At 47.8% G+C, this 18,737-nt stretch overlaps 1 protein-coding gene across 13 annotated transcripts in view; it reads right to left on the bottom strand.

Annotated features, from left to right (window-relative positions):
* FMNL2 (formin like 2) overlaps positions 1-18,737 on the bottom strand; it is a 152,849-nt gene that overhangs the window by 31,381 nt on the left and 102,731 nt on the right. For all 13 annotated transcript variants that reach the window (XM_055811388.1, XM_055811391.1, XM_055811387.1 and 10 more), the window contains 3 exons: positions 11,860-11,968; positions 10,540-10,616; positions 8,076-8,169 (listed from right to left, as the gene is read on the bottom strand). In XM_055811388.1, coding sequence (XP_055667363.1) covers positions 8,076-8,169; positions 10,540-10,616; positions 11,860-11,968 — 280 coding nt within the window. The remainder of the gene's footprint in view (positions 1-8,075; positions 8,170-10,539; positions 10,617-11,859; positions 11,969-18,737) is intronic.

Raw genomic sequence — 18,737 nt, 5'->3', positions numbered from 1 at the left:
GTCGACGAACGCAGCCCATGCTGGATGTGGCGTTATAAACACCCTGATGTATATGCAACCCAAAAATTCATGGGACCCTTTGTGACCCTTTTCTCCTGTCTGTGCTCCTTTGTCCGGCGGCACAATGCCGGCTTTCTCTCCCCCACAACAGCCCACTGTGATCAGCAGATCCCACCACCAGCAAGCAGCACTCCACAGGGACACTTTGTTTGGACTGATCATGCTGACATTTTTGCAGTTTGCTGAAGAACAAAAAAATCACTTTTCCCCTAAGTTCCTGGTTAAGTAAACAGTTATTTAATACTTACTAGGTTAAAATACCTTTTACTTCTCTACCAGCGGGGTTAAGGCACTCTCAAAATACTGCTGCAGTGTGAAAGACAACAAACGCATTTACATTTTCCAGCACTTGCAAACAGTTTCTTCTAGTACTGAGTTATTATAATGGCCTGTAAGAATAATTCAGAACTGCTGTTTTCAGTGCCACCATTCATTATTCAAACAGAGCAATCTGACTCTGAATTAAGCATTGTGAAAATCAAGGGCTGAACAATATTGTCTCCCTTTGCCGGAGTGAAAACCGATGGAGGTGAACAATGAGGTTCATTGCCGTGCCCCCGCCCTTTCAGCTCGCTGCCCAGTGATTCCGATGGAGCCGGCATCTGTAAGCTCAGCACTAACAGCCCCAGCCAGGCGCTGCACGAGGGGATTGCAATTCTTCTCACCTGTCAGATATTTCGGAGCTGCAAACACATAAGTCAATTAAACTGATGATAAAGGGCGCGTCGGCGGGTCAGACCTCGCGCCTCTCTCGCCCCCTGTTCTCCAGCACGTTAGGGCAGCTCTCCTCTCCCCAGCACGCAGAGAAGTTCAGACGCTAGAACAACCACCAGACACTGAGCTTCCCAAAAGTCTTCTGGATTATCTGAATTCCAATTTGTTTTCTTGGCATTTCTTCTTCTCTTGGAGCAAAACGAGGTAGTTTCTTAAAAGGTACAGTTCATCTTAGGAAAAGCACCTCAATTTTGGTTTTACTTTTAAATAGTACAATTATTTCCCATACAGAGAAGCACACAAGCATACACTCACCTTACCAGATTCAGTTATTTTGGTATATGCTTGTATAATAAGCAATTTAACTGCTCTGCTGGGTGACAGCCAAAGTCAGGAAGTGTTCCCTGTGGAGAGCCAGGATTATTCCTGGCTGGCTTTCTGTCTCACTACAGATCCTAGTCAATTCTTTTGCCTCTTCAGTTTGGATCTGTTTTAAAACTACTATTGTGCTTATTTAAAAAAAAAAAAAAAAAAAAAAAGAGGGGTAGAGTCCCTCTGGTCTTTTCCCAGAAAGATTTAATTGTTTTTAAAGTAAATTCTCCCATGTTTAAAATGGAGATTAACAAAAAGCTGCAGAAGGATTTAAGATTAAGCTCCTTAAAATTTTAATTCAGAGTCCTGTGAAGTATATTCAAGAACTGTCATTTTCAGATCTTCGCTAAAGCTGAGGAAATTAATATGTTAAAAAAAAAACAACCCAATTTCTTTATAACTGTTTTCACTATGCAATCATATTAGCGCTGTTGGGTTGTGAATTTTTTTTAACAAATCTGTAAATTTACTGGAGCTATTCGTTTATTGGCTGCTACGCCTTCAGTAAATTAAAAACACGTACACTATGTAAATAAAACAGCTAACTAGAAATACCACAAAAATGTTCACTTTTGAAGCAAGGACACAAGCGAGTTGGAAAACAGCTTTCTGCCCTCAGCCCCAACAAGCTTTCATTCTGTTGAACCAGAACTTTTGTGTTATTTCTGTTTCTGGTTGTTCTCACCCAATGTCATAACCTTGCTCGCAGTTCACCTGTCCACATTATTTCTCTGCCTCAGCTCTAAAGAATCCTCGTGAAGGTTTGGTAATGCTGTGATAGCTGCAACTGACTATGCAGTCTTTCAGCTGGGGAAGAAGTTCATTCGGGTGGTGGTCTCGCTGCCTGCTTTCCAGGGATGCCCCACGATGCTGGCCAAGCTCTGGGTGCAATTAGGCTAATGCAGGTATTTCTGGAGATATATGGTGCCCTAAAACCTTTGCCTCCAGGCTCTGCCAGTGATGTTTGCTGCAACTGAAGAGAAACAGGCTGAGAGACTCTGGTTCTGACTGTAAGCAACAGCTCCTTAAAACTAACCCAAAAGTCAAAGGGCTATATATATATGTATACATATATATACATATGTATGCAAATACAGACATATAATATGCAAAGCATTATGTAATTTTTACTAGGAACACACAACCACAAGAAACATTACCATGAAGCAGACCTAACCCACAGCACAGCTCAGAGCTGGACCCTGAGGCGTCCAAGCCACGGTCTCCATCAGGGCAGCCCCTGATAACATCATTATCAGGCTCCCATCCATGCTCACTTCAGGCTCCCTGGGAAGGGGCTCCAGGAGCAAGCTGCCCCCAGTTAAACGCTACACCAGTCTCCAGTTGAACATAACGCAAGTCAGCTGGGAAAGCAGAAACTCCTTTACGAACTGCGCTTTCAAGAGGAACGCAAAGCAATGCAGGGTTTCGGTACTCAGATCAGAAAAGAGACGGGGAAATGCACCCCGAGTTATAAACTGCTCTTGTACCCACAGGATTGCTTTCCCAAGGTGTGAGCCGCAGCCCAACACGTGTGACTGCACAGGTGGCCACCACGCCGCTGTGGTCCAGCCTGCGGGGATTCCTCACCCACCTGGCAGAGAGGGATGGTCAGTGATCAGCCATTCGTGATCCTACCGATGAAGTGACATCAGGTCACACGCATCTGCGCAGAGCTCACTGCACTGAAATTGCCCCCTTCAATATTTTGCTACATCTAAAATTTATTTTCCCCCAGTCGAAAATGTCAGCCACGTGCAAAGCCACATTTTCCCACACTCTGTTTCATGCCTCCTGGACCAAGACCTGGCAGAGTTTGAGTGAAAGTACAGCTGCCCTCTCAGATGGAAGGTGCTTGGGTTTTCAGCCTGCTGAAGACACCTTTATCTCACCACAGAACTCCTGACATGAGAACAGAGGGCTTGGTTACCCTCATATTCTTTTCCTCAGCTCTGTAAAACCTTCTGCATCTTCTAACTAGTACCAACTGAAGCAAAAAATTTCCTACACAACTCGCTCTTGGCATACAAGTGTATTAGAAGTATCCAGTCGATGGCAGTGATGATTAAAAGATCTTCTCAATCTGTAGAAACTCATCAACATGAAAACATCCTTCCTTGGCAAGGCAGCAACAAACACAAGCATTTTGATTGTGGCAAGATGTCAGTGAAACACCAGAGAGCAATGGCAGCTTTGGAATGATGCTTGCTTAGGGTCCTGAGTTACCACCACGTGGCTATGTGTGGTTTAAGCAGCACCATCTCCACACCATGTCTGCATGAAGCGAGCAGAAGTGCGTGAGAAGCTGCACGCTTGCACCTTGCTGGCTCTCACCATTTCTGATGGCCATGTGCAGACTCACCAGGACACCGCTGTACCCAAGCTCCAGTGCAACACACCTTTGCAAATTCAAAACAGCATTTCCCAGGGGACAGTGAGGGGAGTAAATACTTACATATTTATTTAATTATTGGTGGGTTTTTAAATAAATTATTAATTAATATTTACTTACATAAGAGTAAACCCAAGTTTTATTATTGGCAGTAAAAGGCAGCAGCCTAATTATCTTCATAACCCCGCATGCAATCACACTATTAAAATGAATTAACTACTCTGAATAAGCATTAGGAAAATGTATCTTTTTCTTCCAACAGTGCACTCGGCCTCCTTCAATTTAAATGCGGCAAGCTCTCAGCAGCTGGTCGGTGACCCTTGGAGCTCCCCTAAAGCTGTCCTGCAGCTAACTCTGCTCTCCTTTTCCTCCCCTGGCATCCTGCTGGAGTGCATTTGCTCATCCTGCAAGACAAACCTCAGTCAACTCCGATAAAACCGTGTGGCCAGTTCTCACAAATCCATGGAAACAAGCACAAAGGGCCGGGAACACCGCTAAGGGAGCCCACTGGCAAGTGGGTAATGGCAGGGTCGCGGCCGTGCCGAAGAGCTTACCCAGCCAAGGCTGCAATATCCCATTAAGCAGCGTTTGCCTTCAGCGTGAGGTGCTGGGAGTAAGAGGGGGCTGCAAACAGAACCGGCAACAGGCCAGAAAGCATCAAAAAGATAACAGAATAGTCAATTGCCCCAGCTATTCCCACGCGTTACCTGTGGCACAGTAACTCCAAACCGTTTCCCATAAATATCCAGCAGAACTCAGTCAAGCATCACTCAGAGAAAGGGAGTTTTCCAGCTGCAGAGCGCAGGTGGCCGGAGCACACCTGGAGCCGCTTGGACAAAGGCAAAGCCCTGCTCCTGCCTCCAGCACCTCTGCACGCTCCTGCTGCAGGGCATCACGGAAGCTGTTGGAGGCCTGATGACACCGACAGTGCCCGTCCTGCAACTACAAACCCAGCCGAGCCGCTGGGGCTTGTCTTGACATAGGGGCTAAGCAGCACCTGGGCTTCAAAAGTGATGAGAGCTGTGAAACTAACATCTTCGAAAAGAGAACCATGGGACGGTGTACAAACCCACCTTGCTCAGGAACAAGCAGGGACAGGGCCTTTGCAGTTTAATTTGAACTTTCTTTCCCGTTTAACCCACATCGAGACCCCATGAAAATGGATGAGCTGAATTTAGGCTGGAAACTGAGGACGATTCAGCGATGCCTGCGCCTGCCTGGGAGGAATGAGCAAGCCCAAGGTGCGTGCACGTGTGGGGCGTTTCTCCATCAGAGAGCTGGAAGCAGCCCTTCTGTCTGTGCTGAGCAGCCCCCGAGGCACCGAGCAGGCTGCAGAGAGCAGACTCGTGCACCACGACAGACTGACCAAAACCATCCCCTGCCTGTACTCAATGTGCAAACTCCTCCAGCGTTACAGGGAACACACAGGAGAAATGCAAAGACAGATGAGAAACTAGTGCTGATGTCTCCTTTAAAATTCCTGATTCATTCCCTACAATACCAACGAGGATTTCATTGTAACCGCTTCCTGCCTTCTGGCAAAATTGAAAAAAAAAACAGTAACAAATGTATTCAACTGCTCTGCCACTCGCTGGCCTGACACAGGGGCTCGTCTTTCCTACCACCAGTGCGACTGCATGGAGTGTGGTTTCCTCAGCTCTAATGAACTTTGCATGAAACACTTGCCTTTCCTCCCCTCCATCCCCACCTATTCCTTCCCTCTCCTGACCTCCATTCCCCATCCACAACGATAGTTCCAGGGTTGTTTTTTTCCCTGTTGAGTTCAGCTTCATTCAACTCCATTTCAGGCTCCTCGTTGCACCTCTCAGCAGCTCCGGAATTGCCCTGTGTTTCTTTTTGCAGAAGTGACCTTAACCCTGCCCTAAGGCACCGAGCCCAGCGCCCCACACAGAGTGGCCACCCCGGCACAGGATCAGTGACTGCAGGTGAAGGAACGCCACTAGAACAATTTTCAAGAGGCAGCTCAACAAAACAAACCATCCTCGCTTTGAACATCCTGCACCCAGCCAGAAAAAAATTAGTCTGTAAAATAATTTTCAAATGAAAAGCCATTTTCCAAAAGAATTCTTGACGAGATTCAGATCAGCTGCGGTTTTCCAGCTCAGTCAGACCCTGAGAACCAAACTCGGTTCCCATTTACATCAGGGCAAAGCTCAAAGCCTAATGAAATATTTGATGTTCACCCCGATGTAAATGAGAGCAGAATTTGGTCCGAAATATCCTGTTTTCCCTACTGAGTTTATTACAGGGTGAGTGTTAGGCAGGAGTTCAGGTTTCTTTTGAAGTTCTTTTATGGCAAGGAGCTAGAGTGGCAGAGATCTAGTCCGACGAGTCGAATCTGTCTTAAATATGCACACAGGGTCTGATGAAAGAACCACAGAGAAGCTGTGGCAGCCCTGCAATGCGTAGCTACAGAAGCCACACAAGTATTATTGAGCTTACAGCAATTTAAATTGGAAGTATACTGCTAGAAATCTAACCCTGGGTACTTTACATGTCAGCAACTCAGAGATTTTTAATATACCAGTTGAATGAGTTATGAACACAAAAATTTGAAACCATTACTGAAACCTTGCCCAGGAGGAAACTGGAAAACAACAGCACAGAGCAAGAAATAAGCAGCATAGTTGGATAAAGAAAAGAACAGCAAAATGCAGAACTGAGAAAGGTAAAATCCCCTCTCCTCAGCCGCTCGCTTCACCTGCATCTGACAGCTCCGCTATTGCAAATGATGAAACACAAGCAGGAATGGCATAAATCCATGCTGGCAGTCTAACTGAGCGCTTTACAGGGGAATTTTTGAATGCCGGCAGGAGAAAAGACAGGTGCTAGAGCACCTGGAAGAAAACGAAGGAGCAAAGCCTTGGCTAAAGATGTCAGGAAGGCAGAAAGCAAACCGGAGGACACCCATCCCACCCTGTGACATGCACAGTGCCGCACGGGCTGGCCCACCAGCGGTGTTTCGGCTGTAGCCATTTGCCCAGCTTACCAGTAACCCCAGTAACCCCTCACACCAGCCTCCTTAACGAGTCCCATTCCTTCTACAATGGAGCAGTAATAAGCCAGAAGAAATTAAGCCTGGAATAATAACATTGTACTTGCATGTTTACAGTGCTCTTCCTATTTAAAGCGCTTCTAGTACCCAATTGTTCTCCACAACAACCTCATCTGCATTTGCTCCTGTGACTCCTTCACTCCACAAAGGTGCAAAGAAAGACACGGGCCGGCAGCTTGCCCAGATGGATAAAGGGAAGAACCAAACTACAATTTCCAGTTCTGTGCCTGCATTAAAGGACCGCAGACCTTCCCCCGGTGGGAGCAGAACGCTTATCTCCGTACTCTGCTGGGGTCAGGCAGCAGCAGGGCTTGCTCCACGGTCACCCAGCCCTTCCAGCTCCAGCGGCCGGCCAGCAGCTGTCCCGTGTCCCATGCCCATCGCCTGTGTCCTCAGACACAACACAGCTCACATTATAGCACAGGTCTGGTCCCTCAAAGCTGAGGCTTCTACAACAGGCCCACACTGGAGATTCCTTCAGACCTTTTGCTCTGGCTCTGTACCACGGTGAGCACCTCAGAAATACAGTTATTTGTCTACGACATGCAAATATTACAGTGGATGTAAATCAGAGATTAGCATCTCCCCCCCAGAAATAACTCCCCAAACACAAAAAGTAAAAAAATCAACAACTTGGCTTGTTGATCACCTGCATTAACCTACTTATAGCAACAGCAGCATTAAGGATAATCACGCTACGTGTTTATACATGGTCCAGTTGGGACTCACCACGTCTAACGTTTTTTGAGCTGGAAAGTCTAGATTCCTTTTTTCTTTGATAATAAATCCACACAAACATCCATCTGCAAAATAAACTACAACAGCAGCTTTCTAGGACTCAGTTCCCCCACTACTGCTTCCAAAGCTTGATACAACATTCTCAAATCCCACTAACCCCTGCATGCAAACGTATGATACACTTGGACATGTACACCCACCGACAACACTGTTCTGCCCCATGTGAGCCAACTTGGATACCTCTATTAATTTCAGCAGTGTTCCATCACAGAGACTTGATTTTGTAACTTCACAAATAAAATTCCTACCGATAGTAAAACCACGAGTTTTGCATTTCAAAGGTTTGCATAAATGGTTCTGAAAATGGAAGATCTAATAAACCATTCCTGGTTGTTTCAGAGACGGAAGAACCGGAGTGAAGCTCTCAAGATCTCCATTAGTTTTCCACTTCAGTGGCTCACCTCGCCTGACCAAAAGGTAAAGGGAGCAATTCACAGTCTGGATTAAGCTTGTTGGGATTATGGCTCTTTCACACAAACACGAACAAAATGATGGCATCAACATCACCATCTACTTCTTTGCAGCTCAAGCTGACTTATGGAAAGCCTGCAGATTATGAAAAACCCTCACTCTAGGGAATTTAGCTGAATGAGAAAGCTCCAGCCAATAGTGACAGAACTATCAAAATGCACGCCAAATTCTAATGAAGCAGTAAAAACATACCTCCTTGAAGTTATCGAATGCAGATAAAATGATTTCATGTCCTCCTCTAACAAGGCAAACAGCTGCTAAAAGTTCTAAGACAAGGGCCTTTGTCCTGTGAAGAAAAGAAATGGTGACAGTCAATTACCACCACGTGCTGAACCACCTTCTCCCTACCTGCTGGCAAAACGGATGCACAGACGCTGGGAGCCACAGGTTGCATCCCGTGTATTTTTCATCCTTTGAAACTAGTAAACCTGCAAGGTGCATAATGCTGAGCATCACCTGATCCAGGGCATTTTGGCTCTCCCAGGATCATGCAGTAACTTCCCCCATTTTAACGCTTCTCAAACCATGCAAAAATTTAAATCACAAATTACGCTGGGGCAAATTCAAACAAACCAAAGGCAGTGGCATAACACTGGTAAGGGCAGTGTGGGTCAGCCTCCAGCAGCCTGCGCTCCTGCAGCGCTCGCCCACACAGACCCCGAGAGGAGGCAGCTCCACGCCAGCCAGGGTCACCGCAGAGCAGCCCGGCTGTTCACGAACACACTTATAATTCAAATCTGTATTTTTCCAGATACAAATCTGAATTATTTTCTATGATAATCTGTATTATTCATAGCCACACACAAAAAAACCCCACCAACCAACACCCAACCCCAGAAAAAAAAAAGATGTGATTCACTGCAGTAAATATAGGATGCCTTAGCACGTCTTCCCCCTCTTGAATCAGAAATCTGGGCAACTGATTGACAGCAGTGCTAACACAGGCATATTAATGAGAGAACACAGCAGATAACTGAAAGAAAAGCATGCAGCAGACTCAGTGTAACCCTAATATAAATAATCCCCATCACTTTCTTACAGGGTTCACGTAAGGCAAGAGCACCAACAGGACTTTATGGCCAGATGAGCTCCGAGCAGATAGTAAAATCATGCAGACACATATGAAATTAGTCTCATGCTAAAGCACTGACTCAAACCAGATGTTACAGAAAACGAAATACCTTTTGGCTTTCAAAGTGTCAAGGTTATCTTTGGAAACCAGATAAAATGTTCACTTTCCTAGGAAATTTTAAATGTATCATTTTCAATTCTTACTCAGCATTTTTTTTCCTGCCATAAGAAGGAAATCCAAGCTCTTTCAGACAGGATCAAGGAGCTCTTACTACGGATCTTCAGTAATATCCCCTCCACGGGCAGGCTATGAGCCAGGGAGAGCCACCTCTGCGAGCGGAAAGCCCAGGGGAATGCCCGGGTCTCCAGAGCTGCCTGGAGCGCCCACACGCCTGGGGTGGGGATGGGGGAGAGGACAGATACGGCTGCATCTGTGGCATCCATCTGGGCACAGCCAGGAGTCAGGAGCCCCTACAGCCATCCTCCACCCTCACTCCGCAGTGTACACAGCCCGGGGATGGGATCAGCTCTGCAGCATCTCTCAGAGCTGCCGCTTCCCTTTTTGCACACCTCGGCCGACCCTAAGCACTCAGCTCTCTGGTTTCTTCAAAAGTTACAATGGGGCTAAACCAAAGAGAAATTAGGTTTTGAACAGCACTAAAGTTACGTTTTGTCTTCAGATTATTTTAGCCATATTTCAAAGCATTATTTTTTTATAAGCAGAAACCTAAATAACCCCCTTCTTTCAAAAATGAAAACTCAGGCTCTCTCTTGATCACCTGATTTTCAGGCACAGGACACCAAAAATTATTAAAATCAATAAACTTCCCATATCCTTCCCGTTTATCCTGTACCTAGGCTTGCTGACTTAGGGCTAAATAAAAGAAAGGAAGGCAGCACCTACTTCCATCAGGACACGATTTCAAGCAGTGCACTGTAAGGCAAGCGCACAGCCTAAGCAACAGCTATGTATATGGATACACAGATATATGCTGTTTAGTTTTGCCTCATCCCCTAGTTTTACCTTTCCTTGCAAACATCAGTGTGCCAGATTCGGTTTCATTAGACATGCAAGAGGCTCACAGCTCCAGGCTTGCTGGAGGTGGCTGCCAGGGTCACCAGTGTGCGCAGGACAAGGAGGGGACACAGCCTCACAGCCACCAGTTCCACTGCGCCACTGCCACATCACTGCCGTGGCTGAACAGCAACCCGACCCAGAACCACAATGAAACCCTCTCTCAAAGATATTCAAACATAAGGACCCTTCAGACAAAATTTCGTAAAGCAGGTTTTCTTACTCTTCAGGAAAACCCCACGCTGAGCCGCCCATGATCAGCAGACTCAGTGCAGCAGAGCCGGCGTGCTTAGGCAGCAAACCTGCAGCGGAGGAGGCAGCAGCTTCTGAACCCAGCAGACCCAGATGGCGATCGCTCATCCATTTGCACCATTATCTGGATTTAATCTGATGCAGAACCAAGTCTGGTTTTTTGCTACAGGTTCGTGCATAAACGTACCCCTGAAAATCCCTTTCCAAGTACTCCTTACTTACCTACTTCTTAAAATTCTAAAAGCAAGTGCAGCCTACCTGGGATTCTTGTTGTTCAAACTTAGTGCAATTTCATTAACGGCATGTGGATGCGACATGACCATATTGAATCCGTACTGAAAAGAGAAGGGGAAAATATTGTGTCAGCTTGGAGACTGAAATTATTATTTTTAAAATCCAACAAATTACATATCTCTGACCAGAACTGGCGGCAGTCTTTCACGATCCTGTAAGCCAAACAAAACCTTGTCGAGTTTACCAAGTCAGTCAGAACATTTCCATCTCCCACTGTGCCTAACAACTGCTCTGCCGTTAACAGCGTCAAAAGTGCTTGGTTTGGCCATGTCAGCCATCAAAAAGGGGTCCAAGAGCTGATCCTACACCACTGCCAACCCCTCTGCTCATCCTTTCTCCCTCCAACCCCTTTTTAATTCTGACAGTCAAGCACATCATTTATTCTCTAAAGAGGAATTTGCAATTCAGCTGCCAAAATCATTCCTTTTCCAGCACGCGTGCTGCCATACAGTGACTACACCATGCAGTTATTGAGCAAGTACTGCTGGCATTCCTCTCCAAAACCAAAAAAATAATTGCTTTGGAAAATAATGTATCGGTTATCAATGTACAGGCACTGTTTGCATCCTTCCCATCAGAGGTATGGCACCCTGTAAACCCCACGGAGCTGGTATCCCAAGGGCAGAGCTGACATACGCAGTGGTGTTACAAACGCCTTGTACAACTGCACAGCTCATAACAAAGGTGTTCACCACAGACTTTCTCTGAAGCACAAAACTTTTCAACGATACTGTTTTAGCATAAAAACCCATGTCTCTGAAGCTACCTGGGTATGCCATGACTGCAGCATCCCAATGAAGAGAAAAAAACCTCATGAAAATAAGATTAGGTTTGGTCTAGTTTATTCCTTGACTTACAGTTACTGCAACTGCCTTGCCATAAATATCTAACAAGGGTGAAAGCTTGGATTTTCCATCAGTGTATAGCTCTTCTGAAAAATTCTTGTATTTCCTAAACGTCAGTACTAAACTCCGAGCCAAATTCTAACTTCAGTTGTGTGGCTGCATGCCTCATCAGTGAGTGCAAAGCGAGCCCGTCAGTGAACAGAGGAACCAGCCCAGTATGCACCCACTTACCTACGTGTGTCTCCACATCTGTACCCCACCATCTGCATGGGTACACACGGACTGTGTTACATCACTTCCCAGCTACACTGCCTAAGAATGAGTTCAGAATTTAAACCTTTTCATCAGTTTTACCTTAACAATTCACCCCTAACCTTTTCCTCGCCCCCTCTCAACCATAAAACAGTTAAGTGGTTCAAAAGAACAAAAAGGGAAATACCTGGTAATTCATTATGGCCCGTAAACACATGATGCAGACATGAACATCATCTTTTTTACTCACTAATCTGGAATTTTTTAACGTTCTTCGGCTTGGCAAGGTGTTATACCTGCAAACAAAAACAGCTCTCATCAATCACAAGACTGGTTTTAGGTGGTAAGAATAAAGGAACAGAAATATTCCTCCACTGGGTGAAAACGCAGACCCTTTCAGTTCTGCAGAGCCGAAGACCACTGGACAACATACAAACAGAGCAGAAAAAAGGTCAGGGGCTGTTTACATTGGCAGCAGGCAAAGCTCCAGATGCTCGGCTCCGCGGCTGCCTGCTGGCCACCCAGCCCAGGGCCAGCACAAGCCACGAGCTGCCGGTCTCAGCCCTCCCATGCGGCGGCAGCACGACTCATCCAAAGGCAGGTACCTCCATCTCTCACGGCATGCAACAGGGCCAGAACGATCCACCCGCCAGCAGAGGTATTCCAGATTTTCTTCCATGCACTTTTACTTTGCATGAGCAACAGCACAGACTTCTAATGGAACTGCACATTCGTAGGCATCAGCAAACGTATTAATTCCCGCTGCATTTCCTTTAAGAATGGTGCCTCCCTTCTATTTTGCAGCTGAGCTTGCTGAAAGCCCTCCAAATTATTTGAGGAAAATACAGCCCTTAGGAACTTTCCTCAGAACAGAGGCATTAATTATTTTAATTATAACCCCTAACTGGTAAATCAACCTTGAATTCAATTAAATAAGTACATGGAATAAACACAAAGGGAAATCTTTGAATCTGTTACTTCTACGGCATAGCAAATGAAAACCACATTTCAGCTCTTCCCGAGATACTGCTTATTTTCTTAAAGAAAAAACACACTTTACAAGCTGAGCACAGGAAATTGGAGACAAGGAGATGGACTTCCATATGAAATACATATCATGTTCTTGCATGTGTGAAACCAAGTAAGCAACAAGAAGATGATGATTATGGTCAAGAAACTCTTTTGACGGTGATGCACTAAGTGCTGCAATCAGCTGATGGCATCCATGGTGCTGCGGCGCTGCCCCAGCCAGCCCCAAGACCAGCACACTGCAGGACAAACCCCATCCCAAGTGGGGGGGGGGGGGGGTGTGTGTGTCTGCAGGACCACCCCGGCTGGGCCAGGCGCAGGGAGGTGCTCTGTGATGCTCTGCAGGCTGCCCCGAGCAGCCCCAGCCAGCCGCACCGCGGGTAACACTGACAGCAATGGTGTTTGGGGTTGGAAAAACACATTATTGATCATGTTGCCCCAATTTACAGCATAAAAACAGCCCAGAGAGAAGGTGCAGGCGGGTTCTCTGTTAGTCACAGGGCTGCAGCATCCTGAGATTTGCTCCTGATTTGCACCCATGCGAGTGAGAGCAGAGCCCAAAAGGGCACCAGCTCGCTGGCTAATGGAATGTCTAGGCAGGCACAGCAATCCTTTGGCATTGCCAACTATCACACTTGGGCCTGAAAACGGAGGAAGAAAGTATAAAAATCTGCTGATAGGAAGCCAGAAATAAGAACAATGCCATGCAAGTGCAGCAATGTGCAAATTCTGCCATTTGTTATGCAAAGAGCAACTCCACTGGGGGAGGAAAGAGAAATTTGTAGATGAACTTGACTGCTGGAGTAAGTACAACCTCCAGGAAAACCAAGGCTCCATCAGGCAACTGCAGCTGGCCTCACTTGCCAATGCCACCTCTGCAGCCTGCAGCACAGAGAAGGGAAGGCTCCTCTCCTCTTTGGTTCGGGAAAACAACTGCAGCGGGGAAAGCTTCTGCATTCCAGCATCCTTAGCACCCACCACAGCCCCCAGCCAGGAGTTAGACGGGTCAGCGTGGGTACCCAAGCGACTCAAAGCCCAACGGCACCCACACACCAAGGGGGAGGGAGGTGAGGCGGTGAACAGGACAGCTTCAGGGGAGATGCAGAACCAGGCTTTTCCATCCAAGAACTATCCCAGCACTCCAAGAAACTATGAGTGCACGGAAGGAGTCAACGGGGAAGGATCTGTCATTATTTCTTGTAACATGGGAACTATGTGGCATGACATAATTATCAGGTGACAGCACCAAAGCAAACCTGGCAATTTTCGAGGCACTCCTCCACACAGTGTTCCAGAGAGCAGGAGTTCTTCAGCACGACTGCTGCGGAGCCCAGAGCCTGGCCCAGGTTCCAAAAGCACTTACACCAGTTCACAGAGGGGAAAAAAAATAATCCATCAAGAGCTATTAAACATGAAATGCAATCCTTAGATCAGGATGTTAAACCTACAGACTGCTGGAAGCAGGAGCATGTACCAGGAGGAACATCACGGGGCATCCGCCTGGCTCATACAAGTGCCTCCTGTGCTAAGCGTCTGGCCCTGGGCAATGTCAGGGGGGGATCAGAGCAGCTTTGGCGTTATCACACTTCACTGTTTTCCTCTTTCTTTTCTTTCCTCTGCATATTCTGAGTGCATTTGAGGGGTTACTCTCTTTATTGCTGATGCTGCTAGTGAACAGCTACTTGTCTAAAGTAATGCAAAGTACTTGTCTAAAAAATGCAAGCTACTCATTTTGTCTAAAAAAGGTGTAGCTTTTAAATTCAGTGATTAAAATTATTATTAATAATAATAATAATTAAGATTAATAACAAATAGAAGAACAAGTAATAACAGAATTGTTTTATTCTGACTCACTAGCTCACACTCTGACACACAGAACATACTTGCTAATTTTCTCACTGCAAATGTACAAAACAAAAGGAAGGAGGCAGCTGCTAGGAGGGGCTGGTGTCCGGGGGGGTGGCAGTGACCCCTGCGCAGCAGCACCCTGGCCGTGCCAGCCTGTGCAGCTGCGGGAGCCTTCCTGCTCCGCAGCTCCAGTGTGGGATGCGAGCAGGATGCACGGCAAGCTCCAATGCCAAACCACCCTGCCCACGGAGAGCTGGCAACTCCAGGCTCCAGCAATTACTTCCCTTTGCTTTCATTTTCCAGGAGCGCCAAGATGAAAGAAACCCCAAAATTCAAAGCAGAATTCAGTCGCACTACTTTTTCTTCTTTTTTTTTTTTTTTTTTTTCCCCTCCATATATATGAATGCATAAATCAGCTCAGGGCACTCCAGACGGATTTCAGGTTTGCGGGAAACATGACCTAGTTTTGCCGGAGAACAGCCAGCCGTTAAGGCACGGGAGCCGGGTTTCGGGGGGCGGACCCCGCAGAGGGGCACAGGCTGTGCCCCAGGGGACCAGGGAGGACGAGGCTGCTCCCCGCGCTGTGGGGCTGGCCTCAGGCCACTGCCAGCCCCCTGGATGGTGTGCTGCACCACTCTCCCACCTGGGCTCTGGACACTTTGGCTGCTCCTGGTAGGAATGGGGCTGGCCAAGGAGCTCCAGCCGGGGCTGCGCTCCATCCTGCTGCGTCCCCACGGCCGGGCTGACAGCCCGCGCACAGACCCCACGCTCGGGGATGCAGTCGTTCTCCAGATCTCCCTTCCTGAGACAAAAGAGGACCAGTGCAACCTTTAACTGGGACCTGTACCTTGAGTCTGAACTGGGAAGTCTGGAAGCATTGCCAGCGCTGACTGGAGAATGTGTAACCACGCCGCACTAGCGTATTTCCATACATTCATTTCACTAAATACGACAAACACTGCAACAAAAAGATTTACAAGTCATTTCTAGTCATACAGAGATACTTCCTACAATAACTTATCTCAGTTTAAAACTACTAAAGGCTGCATACATTATTTTCCTTTAAATTTTAAATAAGCAGGGTAATCAGATCTTTATCATGCCACTGACAGAAGAAAAAAAAAATCTTCCTCAGCGCCTGGCGTATCAACCCCTTCAGCTTCAGAGCGGCTGTAAACATCTGACAGAGTTTTGGCAGCTGTAACAGATGGGAGCAAGTCTTCTTAAGGCAATAAAAGATGACCATAAAGCTAGGCTATGGCATGGCCAGCTGCTTGAGGAGGGAGAATAAACAGAATTGGGGAGCAAGGATGCTCTGCAACCCTGGAGCACACTGGGTATGATCTCCCAGGGAACTCGGCTTGGGATGCAGCCACCTAGATGGAGCCTTCACGGGCTGAGGGGTGCTCCCTCCCCTCTGCACCTCTCCCGACCTCCACGGCTTCCCCGGCACCTAATCAGGACCCCGCACTGCAGAGCAACACAGGCACCAAGAAGATGGTTTGAGGTGAAGACAATATTCGCCTCTTCTGAAGAGGTGGAAAAGACCCACAGAAACCCACCAAGGGCTGCAGACATCTCGTACGGCACCACCTGCCCGCGGCCAGGAACACCCGCTTGGCAGCCTGAGATGTTCACCTGGAGGCCTCGCTCACTGGGCCCCTCGCTGCAGGAGGGACACCGAGGGGACAGAGCCAGGCAGGGGCTGGGGCACGAGCCTGATGGGGGGCGGCTGGGGGAGCTGGGGGGTTCAGCCTGGAGAGGAGGGGGCTCAGGGGGGCCCTGATCGCTCCCTACAGCTCCCTGGAAGGGGGCTGCAGCCAGGGGGGTCGGGCTCTGCTCCCAGGTAACAAGTGACAGGACCAGAGGGAACGGCCTCAAGTGCACCGGGGCAGGGTCAGACTGGGCACTGGGGAACATTTCTTCATGGAAAGGGTGGTCAGGCACTGGGACAGGCTGCCCAGGGGGTGGTGGGGTCACCATCCCTGGAGGGATTTAAGAGACACATAGATGCGGTGCTGAGGGACATGGGTTAGTGGCGGGCTGGGCAGCGCTGGGCTAATGGTTGGACTCTATGTTCTTAAACATCTTTTCTAACCTGAATGATTCCATGATTCTCATGACCAGCAAACAGGCAAAGTCAGAGGCAGCTGCATCACCCCTGGGGACCCTGCCCCCAGGCAGGTACACAGCTCCAGCCCCAGGCTGCACACCGTGCTCTGTGCTCTCCCCACAGCTGTCCTCCTGTCTGCCCCACCACCCCACACCTCCCTCGTCGGTGATGTGTAACTCAGCGATAACAACAGTGACACGGAGAGCCCACACCCCCCGGCGCGCAGACCTTCCACCCCTGTTAGCTTACAATTAGGCTGAAAAATGGGTACAGAATATGCAATTGAGGGCTGCAGTGTAGAGAAAATATCTCTAGCACAGATGGGATTCTGCCCTAGATTTAGATCGCTTCCCTTCAACAGATGCAAATTTCTTCACACAGACATGAATGCCAAGAATTAATGAGGATTTTTTGCACAGAAACTCTTTTACGAGGACTCTGCACACTGGAACGAAGGCTCAAGATGCTTTCTCGGTATCAGTGGCAATTGCAATGACCCCTGACATTATTTGTTTCCTTCCTAAAGGCAGGGCAAGCTGGCAGTAGCTCCGACACCTCCCTTTACGCGACGTGAGCCAAGCCAGGGTGGATGATCTTCTTTTGCTTTTATTTCATTTCTTGTTACTAAACATCAGGCTGATCTGAGCATCTGGATGAATCGTTGGTTTTGATTTCCTGCCTGCTGCAGGTCAAAGATTATGTCACCATGAGTATATTTATCCTGGTAATTAAAATCAGATGGTTCCTCTTTTATTTCCTCCACCCCTCCTTTAAAGAAGAATTATAAAACCTTAGTTTTGAAAAAAGGCAGAAACAGAAAACCTGACCACATGCAAGCTCCTGCAGTGTGTAACGCTTCCCTCCTGCCAGCCACCAGCGGTGGGCACAGGGTGTCACACAGGGAGGGAGCTGTGCCACCACGCCGTGCCTTGGCTGCGCCGGCTGGGGGTTAGCACGCAGGATCCGGCATTCCCACCGCCGGGACACTGCACCCGCGTGGGAAAACCAAAAGCCCTTAAAACCGAGCCTAAACCTGGGCTGAAATACACAGGACAGTTTAAGGTTCTTTTTTTGCGCCTGCATCTAACAGAAGTACGCTTCTCTTCAAGAATAACTCATTTGTCATTTTTATTCAATTTGTTAACAATTTAGTTAATTTAGTGCTTGTAAAAGCACTGCCACGATGCCTCTGGAGACCAGGCTGTGCTTTTGCCCACCAGCCTCCTACAGAAAGGTGAAAAGGAACTTTCAACCCAGCCAGCCCAAGGAAATTAATTATGCTAAACTACTTCTGCTTCCACGTCCACGCTACTTTGTCACCAGTATCAGACAAAACTGCTGAGAATGCCCAGCGTGGCATGGACTCACCCAGCACTTCGCACAACCAAGACCTAGAAAATGCAACAAGCAAGGGCATCTCCTGGTGCAAAACAGCTCACGCTGACACTGAAGATACACGGAAAATAAAAACACCTACACAAAAAGATGGGATGCTCCAGGTAGATGAAAGCCCTTTCCACCATGGTAGGTGAGCACTGATCTCAATACAAAATCCTGCCATCTCCACCAAGTGCAACAGGAGGACTTCCAGGCTTAAAATGAGGACATGGGCTCACTCCAATGCTGTAGACTTCTAATGAACCATGTTAATAACAAACACAGATTACAGCTGGCTTCTCCTATTATTTTTATCTTACTCTCTGCTAAAGTGTATCGCGTGCCTGCACTGGCTCCCCCCGAGCAGGAGCCAGGGGAGCAGCAGAGCCCAGGGTGGCCCTTGCCACCTGCCCGGCCGCTCACCCAGCTCTGTGTGGGCTGGGGCTGCTGCTCTGCATCGGTGCTTGGCGGGGTTTGGATTGCGCTCCTGCCGTTTTGCTGTTGGCATTTGGAGGTGGTGGTGTTTGTGTCATGGATGTCCTCCTGACAGCAGAACGGGGCTTTGGAAGGGGAAGGGCTCGGCGCTTCCTACTGACTTTGGATTTCTCCAGCCTCTTAAAGCAAGTTACAAGCTGGGTCTGCTGGATATGGGGATTCTGAACTTGCACCCCCCTGCAGGGATGAGGCCCGGGAAGGGA

The sequence above is a fragment of the Falco peregrinus genome, chromosome 8 (genome assembly GCF_023634155.1).
Source record: "Falco peregrinus isolate bFalPer1 chromosome 8, bFalPer1.pri, whole genome shotgun sequence".
NCBI lineage: Eukaryota > Metazoa > Chordata > Aves > Falconiformes > Falconidae > Falco > Falco peregrinus.
This window is presented reverse-complemented; position numbering and strand designations above follow the sequence as displayed.